This window comes from Protomyctophum parallelum (assembly GCF_964188405.1).
Source record: "Protomyctophum parallelum genome assembly, chromosome: 16".
Taxonomy (NCBI): domain Eukaryota; kingdom Metazoa; phylum Chordata; class Actinopteri; order Myctophiformes; family Myctophidae; genus Protomyctophum; species Protomyctophum parallelum.
Window position 1 is genome coordinate 6368133 of NC_139711.1, and position 13977 is coordinate 6382109.

Here is a 13977-nt window from a genome sequence, read left to right on the forward strand (position 1 = left end):
CTTAAATTGAGGGCTGTTCACCTTGAGGCAGTTTGATGGCGGGGTGACTGGAGAGGGAAAGAGTATAAAGAGGGTTTCCTGCTGTTGTCTCGCTTCAGAGATTCCCCCTGATACACCTGGGGTTGGCCCAGACTCGTACATCACTTCCTCTCTGGCAGGAAGTCGGTGATGCTTCCGACAGTGTGCTATTGCTGCCGTCAGTCTGATGTGTGATGCGTGTCTGGCACGGTTTGCGTTGCTTAAAGAACTGAAGGAAAGACATTAGACACAGTTGAGACTCCTGTTGAGATAAGGCCACGGTCTTCAACAGTCAAAGAAGGGAAGAGACAAGATGGGGGCCACAGCTTCCCTTTCATCCAAAGTTCATCAGTCAGAGCTTTGTGTCATCTTGCCAATCAATTATTTCAACTTCAGTCTTCCTTTTAAGTGTGGTGTGTTTTTAATTTGGTACCATCAGTCATTTCGTAACAGACGGTTTGGTTGATATATAATTTCCGCTAAGATATTCATGCATTCGTCCGTGCGTGTTTACGTGCGTGTGTCTGCAGCTAATCTTGCATATTACTGGGCCGATCAGTGACACATTCCCTGTGCACGCTGCCAGCAGGCCAAAGACCTTAATTCCAGAATATTTTTCAAATAAATATAAGCTATGGGATATACATTCTGTGATGCTTTGGACCAGAACCAACCTTTGATTGGCTGATGATACAGTACAGACATCATTGACTCAAGGAATTAACAATCAACAGGTTGCACAAGCTGTGCTACTTTCATGATTGTGAATGTCACTCCATACATTTCTATTATTATTAACTCTATCTCTACCGCTAGCTGTTAGCATAAACCCCAGTTCCCAGTGCCAGCATACGCCTTCACTTTAAAAGACGGTTTGCCTGCCCCCCCCCCCCCCCGCCCCCCACACACACTCGCCACACACACTCTAGTATCATTGGAACACGCACACACTCTTTACCTCTCGTCAGAAGCTTTTACTTGGCGGCAGCGTCGCTGCACAAAGGCACAAATTAAATCCGAAATGTGTATGACAGAAAATCCACCAAGGACAGCGATTCTAGAGTAGGACTTATGGAGGTTTGAAAATCGCTCCCTTCCACTGGTTGTCTCCACCAGGCCGAAGGCATGGGGGGAGAGTATGTTTTGCACTCCGTCCGTCCGTCCGTCCGTCCGTCCGTCCGTGTGTGTGTGTGTGTCCGTCCGTCCGTGTGTCCGTGAGCAGCTAATCTCGGCCACCGTTAACCCGGTCGATGCCAAATTTTGCACACACACTCCCTGGATGCCAACGATGAACCTCTGCCCCAAAATTTCCAGAACGGCCTGTTATAGCGCCACCAGGAGGCCGCTTTGTGCAAAACAAGTTTTTGCACAGTACACCTACAGATTTTGTACAAATTGGTACACACTCTCTCTAGAGCCATTCAACGAAACGGGTCTTTCAGATTTCTCAGAATCCATCCTGATTGGTTATGGCTTCCAAAGTTCACAGGAGTGCTCAGTTTCAAACAAAATGCTGCAAATCATGAACACATCGCGTGATTTCCGTGAAATTGTGCACGCACATTCCCACTAGGCCGAGGAAGAAATGCCACATGAACAATTTCAACTCAGCCTCAAGGTGGCGCTATAACTGGCCCAAAAGTGTTTTTACCTCTAATTTACTTTTGTTGCCCTTTTATCCAACCACCAGATGAAGGCAAGCTGCAATGTCCTACATTCCTATCCTGGTGGAGACCTGTGCCCAGAAGGGCACTTTTTCTAGTTTGCACTGTGAATATATTTGCAATCCAAAGTTAAAAGATTCCGTAGGAATCAACCATTATATAGACGTAGTACGTATATTATATACGGACTTGGGATATGACGCCACCTAGTGTAGACGTACGTATATACTGTATACAGACTTGGGGGGGGGGGGGGGGAAGAGTTAAGACATGACTCCTGGTGGAGATTTGCACTCTGCTGAGGGCACCTTTATTGGTCACTAACTTTATCATCATCCACAGCTGAGACATGCTGCTGGCGTGCGATTTCCTAATCTCCAGTGCCCAGCGGCAAGAAATTCATGGGAGCTTTTCTTGAAGCAAAGCAGTAGAGAGAGTGCACAGTGGAACTTGCCGGGAACAAGTACAGTATGAGGGAACAGGTGTCAGGATCTAAACCGCCCCAAGCCTCACAGGCTTAACATTGAAAATGGCTGGACTACAAGCATACGTTATTGCTTGTGGGCTTGTAGATCAGATACATTTTTGAGGGGGCGCTAGCCGAGAGAAAGCAAGTCGGTCGGTGATTCCGGTCGGTTGTAATCAGCGACGGACAGACGGATGACAGCGACCGATATATGAATCAATCAATCGGTCACTGTTTTGACCTCTCCTATGCCCGCTCCTATGCACAGCTTTGTGTGTATGTATGTGTGTACCCCGTAGTTCTGATTGACTGAGCATGGAATGTGATGTATGATGACGAGAAAATGGCTCTCGTGCAGATCGAATAGTCGGAAATCAAGATGCTTCACCAGCGGGTTCCCAGCCTGGTGACTTTGAGGGAGATTGGACCTCTCGCTGAGCACAGTCTGATTGCATTCAATACACAGCAACAATACAGGCCGGTTTGGCCAGATGAGTGAAAGACAGGGAGTTTACTTATGTACAATTTACAGTGTAGGCATTTAGCAGATGCTGTTATACAGGACGACTAAGTTACAAAGTGCAAGTGTTAATGGCATTAAACCGTAGTTAACAAATGACAGGGTAAAATAGTCACGTAAACAGAATGCAAAGAAAACAATGAAGTTCTACAACGTAACTAGCGTTACCAAGTACATCAACATCAAGCCTGCAGGTAACATCTGTCATGCTAACTAAAAATAAACTAGTATGACATGACAATTTAAAATTAGATTAGACAGAACGACGTGTTCATTTGCTCATTCTGATTCTGGTTCATGTGAGGACATCCTATCAGTCTTATTAGGGGTGCATATTTATGAAATTATGACCGATTATTTGCAGGGTCACATCTGCCGATACCGATTCAGACCGATGCCGATATTATACGGATTATGCTGCCTTCAAACATTAGAAATACACAAAACAAAAGCGACGGTCACATTATTATTGCGTCATCAATATCTGTATTATTTTGAGACCGATCCGATACCGATATGGCATTTTTATGGATGATTTTGATATGCTACCGATTATATAATGCACCACTACTTATTATACAATATTATCTACTGGCTTATAGGGATATAAATGACACAGTGGCTAAGATTATTTCAAATGAAAATGCTAATCTTTATTTTATAATCATTGCATTGAATGGTGTTTTGATAGCAATGAAAAAAAGGGAATTTGGAGCCCTGTAGAGTCTGAAGAGGCAAGTTTTCAGACTGCAGCAGAAAATGTGGAATGAGTCAGCAGTCCTGACTGTGCCGGGGAGGACATTTTGTTTGGGAACCAGGAGGGAGAAAAATCTAGGATGCTAAGTTGGAGTGTTGGCCAGGGTGTCATAGGGAAGGGAGGAACAGACAGTCGTCCTGTGTTAGCTGATGTAAGTGTAATGAAGACACTGAAGGTATGGGGTTGTCGTGACCTTGATTGCCTTGTAGTTCATCACAAGTTAATTGGATCCAGGCAGCTACCACAAGCCACTGAAGAGAACATGCTGACTGTCCTGGACCACTCCCAGATTCAGAAGTTGGAACAGTAGCCATACTATTACTGATGGAAATTATGGAAATGGAAAGATTTTCCAGGAAAGAAGATAAGCTCAGTTTTGCCCACGTTGAGCTTGAGGCAGGGGGGGGCAGTCAGACAGATATTTTGTGAAGCCACTAAGGAAATCGTAGTTCATATAATGGCCTGTTGTGGCGCTGTCATTGGACCCAGAAAAACCCATAGCCCCATAGAAGTCCATGTATTTGGGCCCAACGTCACCTAGACTGTATTACCTTAATAAACATGGTCATGAATACTTTCTGCTTCCAGTCACTAGTTTAAAGTCTCATTTCTAATGTCATAATATTCTTTTTGGAAAATGATGGTCCCATTAATTAAAAAAATGACCATAAAGTTGCGTATGTTCTGAGGGGTGTGGCTACCGTTACAGTCTATGATCGGGATTCCCCTCCCACTCGAGTCAAAATAAAAACCAACGGAGAAGAAGGGGGGAAGTCCCGCCTCGTTGTCTGGGCCAGCCAATGGCCAGCTGGGCCAAAACGGAGCCAGCCAATGGCCAGCTGGGCCAAAACGCATCTAGAAAGATGGCGACTTACAGCGCAGGAATAACAGGCTTCATTTTACGTCCATGTTAGACCCGGGGAACGCTTTGTCCATATTTTTTACAGTCTATGGCTTGAGGTGGTGGTGGTGGTGGTGGTGGTGGTAAGACATCCACTGTGAGATGTCAGCCAGCCATGCAGCGACGTGCAATTATCCCATTCTGACCTGAGATCAGATTTATACGAGGTTTCCACTGGACACACACTGGGTCTGATTAACCTTTCCTGACCTGAGATCAGATTGTAGTTCTTCGATTCTTAAAAAAATAGCAGACCTACAAGCTCGTATCGCGCCACTCGGTGGCGCGATATGAGCTTGTAGATCTGCTATTTTTAAATAGCTAAAGCATAACATGATGCCGACACCAAAATGGGTGCCCGGTCAGAATGGGTTATGTAAGAAGACGAACCAGAAGCACTGAGACGCCCTGCAGGTTCGTCACCCTCGCCCGTCCCACTCCCATGAGAGAGTTTGTCTTGCTCTTTTTGTAACAGTCCTTTTTCATTTCGGCGTACACATGTCGTGAAAAGACATGCACCGTGTGTTCTTCTGTCAGACCCGTGGAGCTTTGAGAATTACTTTTTTCCCCGCTTTTTTTTCTTTCTCTGTAGAGGAAAGATTTGTGTCAAAATAGAAATGGCACCTGCTGCTGCCCGTCTTTGATACAGATGCTGTTTTTGTGTGCCGACACTAAGACTTTAATGCAAAGCCTCCATCTGCCTAAGAATACTCACAGGGACCAACAGGGTTCCTGGTGAACGTTATCCACAGGACGTCTCTCGGGTTGTGCATCACTTTACACTCTAGTGCAATTAGCCTAGTAGCCAAAATGTGAACCCGGACATGTTGAGTTGATGTATCTTTTCTTACAGGGTTCCGTGGATTAATTCACCTAATTCCTTTGTTGAAGTTGCCGTTGAAATGAATAGGAGATCCAAGCAGGCACATATCCTTGTTTCCATTTATTGATCAGCCATCAGTTACAGATTACAAGCATTTGTTCCATAGTTACAGCATACTGAGGCCTTCGTCCCAGGCAGAGCGCCTCTCTGCTGTCCCTGACTGCTCACTCTCACTGTTCTAACTGATTTCTGTACCATTTATATATCCCCAATCTGTGTGTGTGTGTGTGTGTGTGTGTGTGTGTGTGTGTGTGTGTGTGTTGACCTTAAGGCTCGGTGGCCTCCGTAAACAAGTCACCACAGGTGGTCTTATTTCCAAAGCATTCTTCAGTGTGCAGCAGGATCTCACAGCTGTCGCAAACTGACTATCTTAAACTGTAGGCTATCTTAGTGACATCAGGCTTCCCTGGGTGGGCTATAGGCTGAAGTATTATGATGTGTACAAGTATGACATGTATCAAGGAATATGCTTTTGAAATATACATCACAGCCCCCCTTGGGGAATTACATATTCCCCAGACATAATTCATATTTCATAAATGTCCAAAAGTAATATTTCCAAAAAATACATTTTTTTTTCTTTTTTCCCAAAATCCAAAATTCTGATGTGAAAGACCCCCCTCGACACAGGAGCATCTCGTTAACCACCTAAATTGTATCAGAACAAACCCCCTCTTGTAGACAGGTTTGAACCATATGTAAAATCCTATTTAGACCAAATCAAATTCCTATACTGATTAAATTCAAATACCTGTAAATGAAAAGTTAACTCATAACAAAATGGTTAAACAAACATCCCTCAAAAATAGTACCATTTCCAGTACCTTGCTATATCTACTTGACTCATGTCAGCACAGAATACAACAAACTCAAACATTAAAACAACATTTTCAGACATCATTCACAATCCAGATGAACAACGATTTTTTTTCTTTCCTCTTTTCATGACGCAAATTGTTCAGACGTCCAGACACGCGGTAGGAAACGGTTCCCACATTTCTTTTTTCGCCTACAGAATAACAACGCTTGGAAAAATCCTTCTTGATTGTCAGCACTGGCATAGCTCTCAGATCTGTAGGTACAGAACAGACCGTCACCATTATGTCTCAGGCTCTCAGCACAAGTGTATCTTCGAGCAATCACAAGGCTCTACTAGTGGACAGCTTATTGTAGTCATGTCAATCATGAAAGCAATAGCAATGAAACTCTCTCCTCCTCATTGTAACATGAACGTTGGAACGCTCCGCCCTACTCTCTTCAGAGCAGAAGTGGAAACACAATCTTCTCCTCCATTTTAGCATGAGCCCGTGGGCCCCGGCCACAGAATAGTGTTCGATCTCCGACACCTTCCTGCAGTGAACGCCGCAGCAGCTGTGAAGGTCACCTGCTGTTTGGCTCTCCTCTCGGTAGAAGCTGATTTTTAGAAGCCCCTCTATCATGTTGCATAGACAGCTGCCTGTGGAGACACCCCCCTGGACTCTCGGATCTCTCGGGATGACCCCATCTTCCGATTTGGCACTGTCGGATGTCACCATCGGCACTTCTGGAACCTGTAGACCACTGGTGTAGATGGAATCCAATCCATAGATGGACTCCCCTCTTCCACACCTATTAAAAGGAAAATATGCAGGCCTATCTACGGAAGTTTTCCTAGTTCTGGCATGGCAGAAGAATTAACAACTCACCGATGTCAAGTCAACAAGCTCATTTACTGATAGGGAAGGACTGGTGGTTAAGCTGAGGGGCATATTGTTTTAACCCTGAAAACGTTCAACCATGGTTGTACATCCCTCGGCTGAAAGCTCCACTCCCGGAGATATGCCACTCCTGGAGATATGGGTTAAAACCCCCTCAGTCATCAGCTATAGCCAGCTGCTTTGATTCATAGGGTTTGCGAATCCCCATGAACACTATATGTAGAATGTAAGGTCGTGTCAGCCGCCGCCTTTACCACCCCACACACACACACAGGGCACCTTGACTAAGGCCAATACTTGTTCAGATTCACACCAAAATACTCTCCCCCATAAACGGAGTCCTTGCAATCTACTTTTGACATCAGACTCTAGTCTCTCCTCACTTTTTCAGAGCAAAGATCTTCAAACACTGTCCAACTCCCATCTGTTTATCTAAATGAGTACCCCCCAATAAATAACTGCTCACAGTTCACAGTAGGTCGTCTAAAACAGACAGTGGTAGAGAAGATAAGACATGACAGGACAGGAGGTCCACGCCCGCATCCAGTCAGGGTGAAAAGGAAATAGCTCTTATCTCTCCCCCTCTTAGTAATACTTTACTGGACATAGCTTGGTCTGTCCCCAAGTAAGTCTTTGTATGACGTACATTCATACATTCATTGATTTCATTTGCTTACTCACACATTATTCTCAATCAAACATCGTGGTTTCACTCACACCACACACACTGTCAGGCTTGTGATCCTCTCATTTACGCCCCTGGCTCGCCTGCCCAATTCAAGCTTCATATAACCTGGCAAACATTGCTGTTTCTTCTGACACCTCACGGTGTACCAGATTATTATCCACCACCCAAAATAAAAAATGTTAACAGTAGACAAGTCTACTCTCGCTATGCCTTTTTAAATGAGAGAATCCCATGCCGCAGACATTCTCATACAGAGTTGCTTAAATTACTACTATTTAGTAACATTATTTTCCAACCCTTCAAACATAACACATTCATATCACACAATAGGACAAGGTAGAAGTATTGTTTCTTAAACTACTCCCCTTAACTCACTCACTCAGGACTTCAGTACACTTCACAGACACACAAATCCTGCTGTAAATACCTCGCACCTCTGACCCCCCTCCCCCCTTGCCAGCCGAGCAAGGGAGGGGGAAGAGAGGCTGATCCCTAGGTGTATCTGTATGGACAGTCATATGTGTGTGGAAGTGGATTCCAATATCAACTTAATAAGAATAATATTCCCTTATAAATATCCCCTTCTCCCCCCCCTTAGTTTGTGGGTAACTTTCACAGAATAATGGACAGATGAATGATCCTGCAGAAACCATCATCTATCCATGGTGTGGAAAGGCACACACAAACAAAGAGCTAAAACAATATTTGTACTACTAATTAGAATATAACTCTTATTTGTTGGATTGGATTTCACTGTGATATTTAAGGGAGTCATCTAAAATATTCATCTGATCACTATCAACCTATCTTCTTTCGTACGACAATGAATAGAACTTATAACGCAAATCAAACCGTTTAGGACATCATCCCTGAACTGAACCACCCCTTACCATTAGAAAGTCTTTCTTTCCCTAAACTAAACCTCAACCTCAAGTATCAAAAAAACAAAACGGGGTTGGTTGTCAGATGGCAGCTAGGTGACAGATCAAAAGCCATGCTGTCAATAGCACAGAGGGGGGCGTGTCAAGTCAACTGTCAAAAGAAGAACACGGAGGAGCCATGACACTTCTCCTTTAGCTGTTCAACTCATTGTACATGAGACCCGGTCAACTTGACTTCCCTCAAAGTTTCCCGTTTCTGGTCACACTGTTCAGAAAAATGACCATACTGACCACATTTATGACAAACACCTCTCATTCTCCAGCTTTCTGGGCTGTGACGTGTCAGTGGAATATATCCTTGCTGAGGTGCAGCCCACTGATAGGGTGGCACATGTGGCTGCCATCCCCCCTGTTGCCATACCTGCTGTGACGGTGGGTTTTCCCACTGCGGCCTCTGTGGTGGCCCCAAGAAACCAGGTTTTGCTCGTACTCTCCATGGCAGAAGTGGTTGCTGTGGTGCTGTAGATTGTTGCTGACCCATCCCCTGTTGAGTCTGTGGCATCGGCTGCTGCTGGTTCTGAGGTGGCCACGGCTGGTTCTGTTGCTGTGAAGGGGCCCCCTGCTGGTTCTGCTGTTGTTGAGGGACCCCCTGTTGGTTCTGCTGAGTTTCCAGCATAGGTACCACGACCGTTGCCTGTACAGCTTGTTGCGCAACTTTCAACTGGGTCTCGGCCAACAGTCGAATCACCTCTTCGTCGCTCTGTTTCTGCTGCTCTAATTTCTTGCGAAATAATCCAACCCCATGCACAACTTGTCCGATGTACATTTTGAGAGGCATTTCCGCCAAGCCAACAACTGTCGCCAAATCGTCTCTGACTTCTTCAGGAAGTCCCTGTTCAATCTTCGAGCGGACAAGATCCCGTTCTAAGTCATTGACATCTGGGTCCTTCCCGGTAATATCCATCCACTTTTGATTGACCCGGGCAATATATTCACGTGCATGTTCGTAGTCTCCCATTGCAGCAATTGAGATAGCGTCTGGATGCACCTTAGTTGGATACAATTCCTTTAGTGCGCGCCACAACGCTCCTCTGTGACCCAGAAAGAGGTCTGCATCTCCACCCGTCACGGCTGAGTACTGTCGGAGTCCGGCACGGTCCAGAATCTCCTCCATGCCGTGTATGCCCACGTCCTTCAACGATGTCCATAGTTGTTTAAGGTCCCCGATGGCCAAGTCCCCCATAGCCAGTTGAGTTTTTATCACAAGACCCTCAAACGTTGTTATCCAGGGGTACGCCCCATCACGCAAATGGGGCAATTGATTCACAAAATCTGTCATGTCGGCAGATGCCCACGGCTTGTACTCCATATTTCTGCCCTTCATCATCACCGGGAGCATCATGTTGTCCTCCTGTCGTTCGATCTCCCCCCTGGAGTGTCGTGGAGAGCTCGCCTGCCAATCTGCAGGGCCCCTGTAGGCGTCGGAATGGTAGCCCTGCTGTGTACGGGCTGCACTGTCCTCCTCCTCTTCCTCCTGTTGAGTTGATCCCACACGTCTCTCCGTGCGTCCAGCAGCTCTGTCACTGCCACAAACAGAAAGGGTGCCCACAGTCACTGCCCGATCGGAGCTTGCTGTCCGTCCGTCACGGGCGGAGGTACGGTTTCCCTCATCCCCTGCATGTGCTGTACGTCCCTCCACTTGAGCTATAATATCCCGAATGTGCGGGTCATATCCCCCAAAAGTCAAAGTATTTTTGCCCCTCGGCGCGGCCACCGGAAAGTAGCTTCTGTAGATGTCACCTCCATGTGAACTGTCTCTGTGGCTGTGCGCAGCCTCATCCTCCACGTCACCCAAGTCAAGGAGCAGATGTGCCTCTTTCATCAGAACTACACTCAAACGTGTTTCTATAGAACGCATATACTGTCTCTGTGTCCTTAATTCACTGGTCACGTCCTCTTTCAGGGAACGTACCCGTTCCAGCTCTTTCTTAACAGAGCGTTGAGCGTCGCTGTCCTCTGGCTGTTGCTTTGATGTCCTCACGTCTCCGCTGTCATGAACTTTCACCTCAGCCTTTGCTGAGAGCACATCATTGCTGTGGTCCACAATGTCAATGCACTGTTGCTTCTTGTCCGGCACTGACTCACTGACATTGGGGCCTTCCTTACAGAACATATCTAATACTGATAATTCAGTCTTGCGTTTGAGTTTCCGCTCATTCGTCTTCTGATCTGCTCTGTATCCATGCACAAGAACCCTTATGGCATTAATGACTTCTGCATCAGAAGTACCCTCCAGAGGCCATGGTCTGTCAATGTCCGGCCAACGCTTGTTAAATTTCTTTGAAATCTTCAAAATATCCTTGCATGAATCTGAATATTTCTCTCGGACAATGTCCACTGGGCTTATCCCTGTGTCCATCATATCTACTAAATAGTAAATAATCTAGACACTAGACACTAAACTTTCACACAGTCACACTGTGACACACTCATGCTGTGTCCCCTCTCACTCAGTCACAGACATGCATACTCATTTGCATACTGTCCCCACAGAATGAGTAGAAACTCACTTCAAGGAAAACATTCAATACTGTCTCTCTCACACCATCCACACAGGAAAGTGTAAAATAAAGAAATTAGAAAACTATTGACAGTATCAATCTGTAACTCAAAAAACAAACAAACATAGAAATGCCTCTATTTTATTTTTAGACTAGCAAGTCAAGTCACTGACTGAGGGAAGAGATTGACCCCCCTCCTAAATGCACTCCACAGGTGTCAAATGCACTCAATCACTCCCTAATTTACATCTAAGCAACTGTTTTGTCACAGAATCAAATTACCCATGCAGGCTATGTTGTTTTTGACTAAGATAAAAACCTGTAGGCTTAACTATCCAAATTAACCTATACCTAATTTTACAAAGGATATGAAATATCCTAAATGTGATCATTTACAATGAGAAATATATTCTCATTTACCTCCTAAATTTAGCTTGGACCTTCTAATTTTATCTTGGACCCCAAATTAATGACAATTTAATTTTAAACCTGAATTAAACCCCCAATTTAATATCAATATTACTCCCCCCTCTGAAACATGTTCCACATGTTACAGAAATACCTAAAAGGAAAAAAGAATGGCCCAGCCCAAATAATAATACCCATGAAGCCTAAAGCACAAAATCCTCCCCCGCTCTAGCACACCATGTCGCAGAGAAAAGAAAGGTCTCCCCTGCGTGTGTATGTGTGAGTCTCCCAGAAGAGAAACACACAGACGCACCCTGTCCCCCTATACCATATAGCAAGAGCGAATACATGAATTAAATGCCAAATCACAACCAAAAACGTGTAAGTCACTGGAGAATTATTTGGCATTCAACCATAACTCACAAAGATGCTCTATACCAGCACAGACTCATAGAGAGACCTACAATAAAACAAACAAATGAATGAAGCACATACATGCACAACCATACCATGCATAGGCTACACTACCATTTAACTCTCAACTCTGTCAACTCCCTAACAGAAGCAGACCCCAATAACCTAATCACTAACCTGCCTAACACAGCGTCCAGATGTACACTATGGTCCTAACACGTACGCTCAACACAAGAATGATAAGCCTATTCCATCATCCCAACTTCAGGTCAGTCCTCGGGTCCCTCCCAAACTCACGTCAAAAGCAACAACAAAAACAAAAATCCACAGATCCGCAGGTCCGTTTAGCGTGGCTAAAAAAAAAAAAAAATCTTCACCAACACTCCTCCAACGTCGGGCGCCAATTATGATGTATCTTTTCTTACAGGGTTCCGTGGATTAATTCACCTAATTCCTTTGTTGAAGTTGCCGTTGAAATGAATAGGAGATCCAAGCAGGCACATATCCTTGTTTCCATTTATTGATCAGCCATCAGTTACAGATTACAAGCATTTGTTCCATAGCACACTTGTTGCTGATTCTTGTTGTTGTTTGTTTTTGTTCTCCACAGCGATGCACCTTTTTGGCCTAAACTGGCAGCTCCAGGATCTAGAACACCAGCCGGCATTTGAAAATGGAGCCGGGGTGAAGCCTGGTCCCACTCAGCCCAGCATAGTGACAGCCCTGTCAGCCGACAATGGTAAGGAGGAGCAACACCGCAACAATGGAGGAATGTTCAAATCAAGCTTCATAGTTTAGTTCATGTTTACTTAAATAAGCCTTCACATTCATAATTTGAAGTGTTAATAATATTGACACTTATATTATTGTCTCAGTATGAATATTCCAATGATTTGTTTGTGTTGTGAAAATGGCTGGGAAAATATTATTTTGGAAACATTCATACCTACTCAAATACACAAAATATTAGTCTTGTGGTCAAACAGTATTATGTTGTTTGACTTTTGGACCACATTGGGCCTGACATAGCCTTCTACCAGGGTGAGATGGCTCGGCTAAGCTCTACTCAAGTTTTTTGGGACGTCTGTGATTCACGAATGTTTGATTCCAGACACCCTTGTACAGATTAATGATAACTGGACCCGTCGGTATTCAGTACACTCGAGACAGACTACCTCATCTCACCTTTACAAACAAAAAAAAAAGCCATCAAATCAATCTCTGAGTAGAGTAGACAACACATTTTAAAATACATGGCCATGAAAACATTAATTGAGTTGAGAGTGGCCAACTAAGGCTTCATTGTTTTAAACAGTTGAACTATATTCAACTTAAGTCCTCATTAGTAGTGCTAATTAAGATAGCATGTGGCAGATTTTGGACTGCTTAAAGGCAATCGATATCCTGCTAATATTCTCCCCAGAGGTTAACTTGGCTGCCTGGCTTCACTTTGACTGAAACTAAGTGACAGGCTTTGGCCTCATTACACACACTCACTCTCTCTCACATCTCTCTCTCTCTCTCTCGCACGCACGCACGCACGCACGCTTGATTGGCGTTAATGATGTAAGTTGGTGGCAGGACGTCTTTGTTTATCAGCCACATCATTTAGAAGTAATCACTTCACAAAATGGCAAAAGTCTCATCGAAGATAGATCTACACAGTAAATGACCAATAACACATGATGTTCCTCACTCACTCATTTATGAACTAGATAATCAGAAAAGACCAGCCTACAGCGAATGGTGCGTTCAACAAGCGGTAGCGTAGCCTGTTCACCCCTTCACAATGCCCGCGGTATGGTCAAAGGGGCCTACAGCAGTATCAAGGGCAGCACCACCAGGCTAATGAACAGTTTCCACACGACAGTCGTCAGATTGCTGAAGCATGGCATGAGTCTGCCATCAGGTCGCTGAGCAAGGCGTGAGTCTTGCTTTGCGGCCTGATGACGGGCGATGCCTTGCTCGGCGGCCTGATGACATGCGATGCCGACAGGCTGGCCTTACACCTTCTTTTTGCTCTTCCTGAATCTACTGTGGATTATCCTGGGGTCTCGTTTGACTTGGAGTTTAGCTCTTCTTTTAAACCACCCTTGGACTATATGCACTATGAACAACG

General features: G+C 44.8%; 1 protein-coding gene across 1 annotated transcript in view; it reads left to right on the forward strand.

The window, feature by feature from the left end:
• The window catches only part of LOC310873555 (teneurin-3), a 244046-nt gene that overhangs the window by 120890 nt on the left and 109179 nt on the right, over positions 1-13977 (forward strand). The window contains exon 5 of the mRNA XM_083786011.1: positions 12469-12597. Within this exon, the coding sequence (XP_083642137.1) occupies positions 12469-12597 (129 nt within the window). The remainder of the gene's footprint in view (positions 1-12468; positions 12598-13977) is intronic.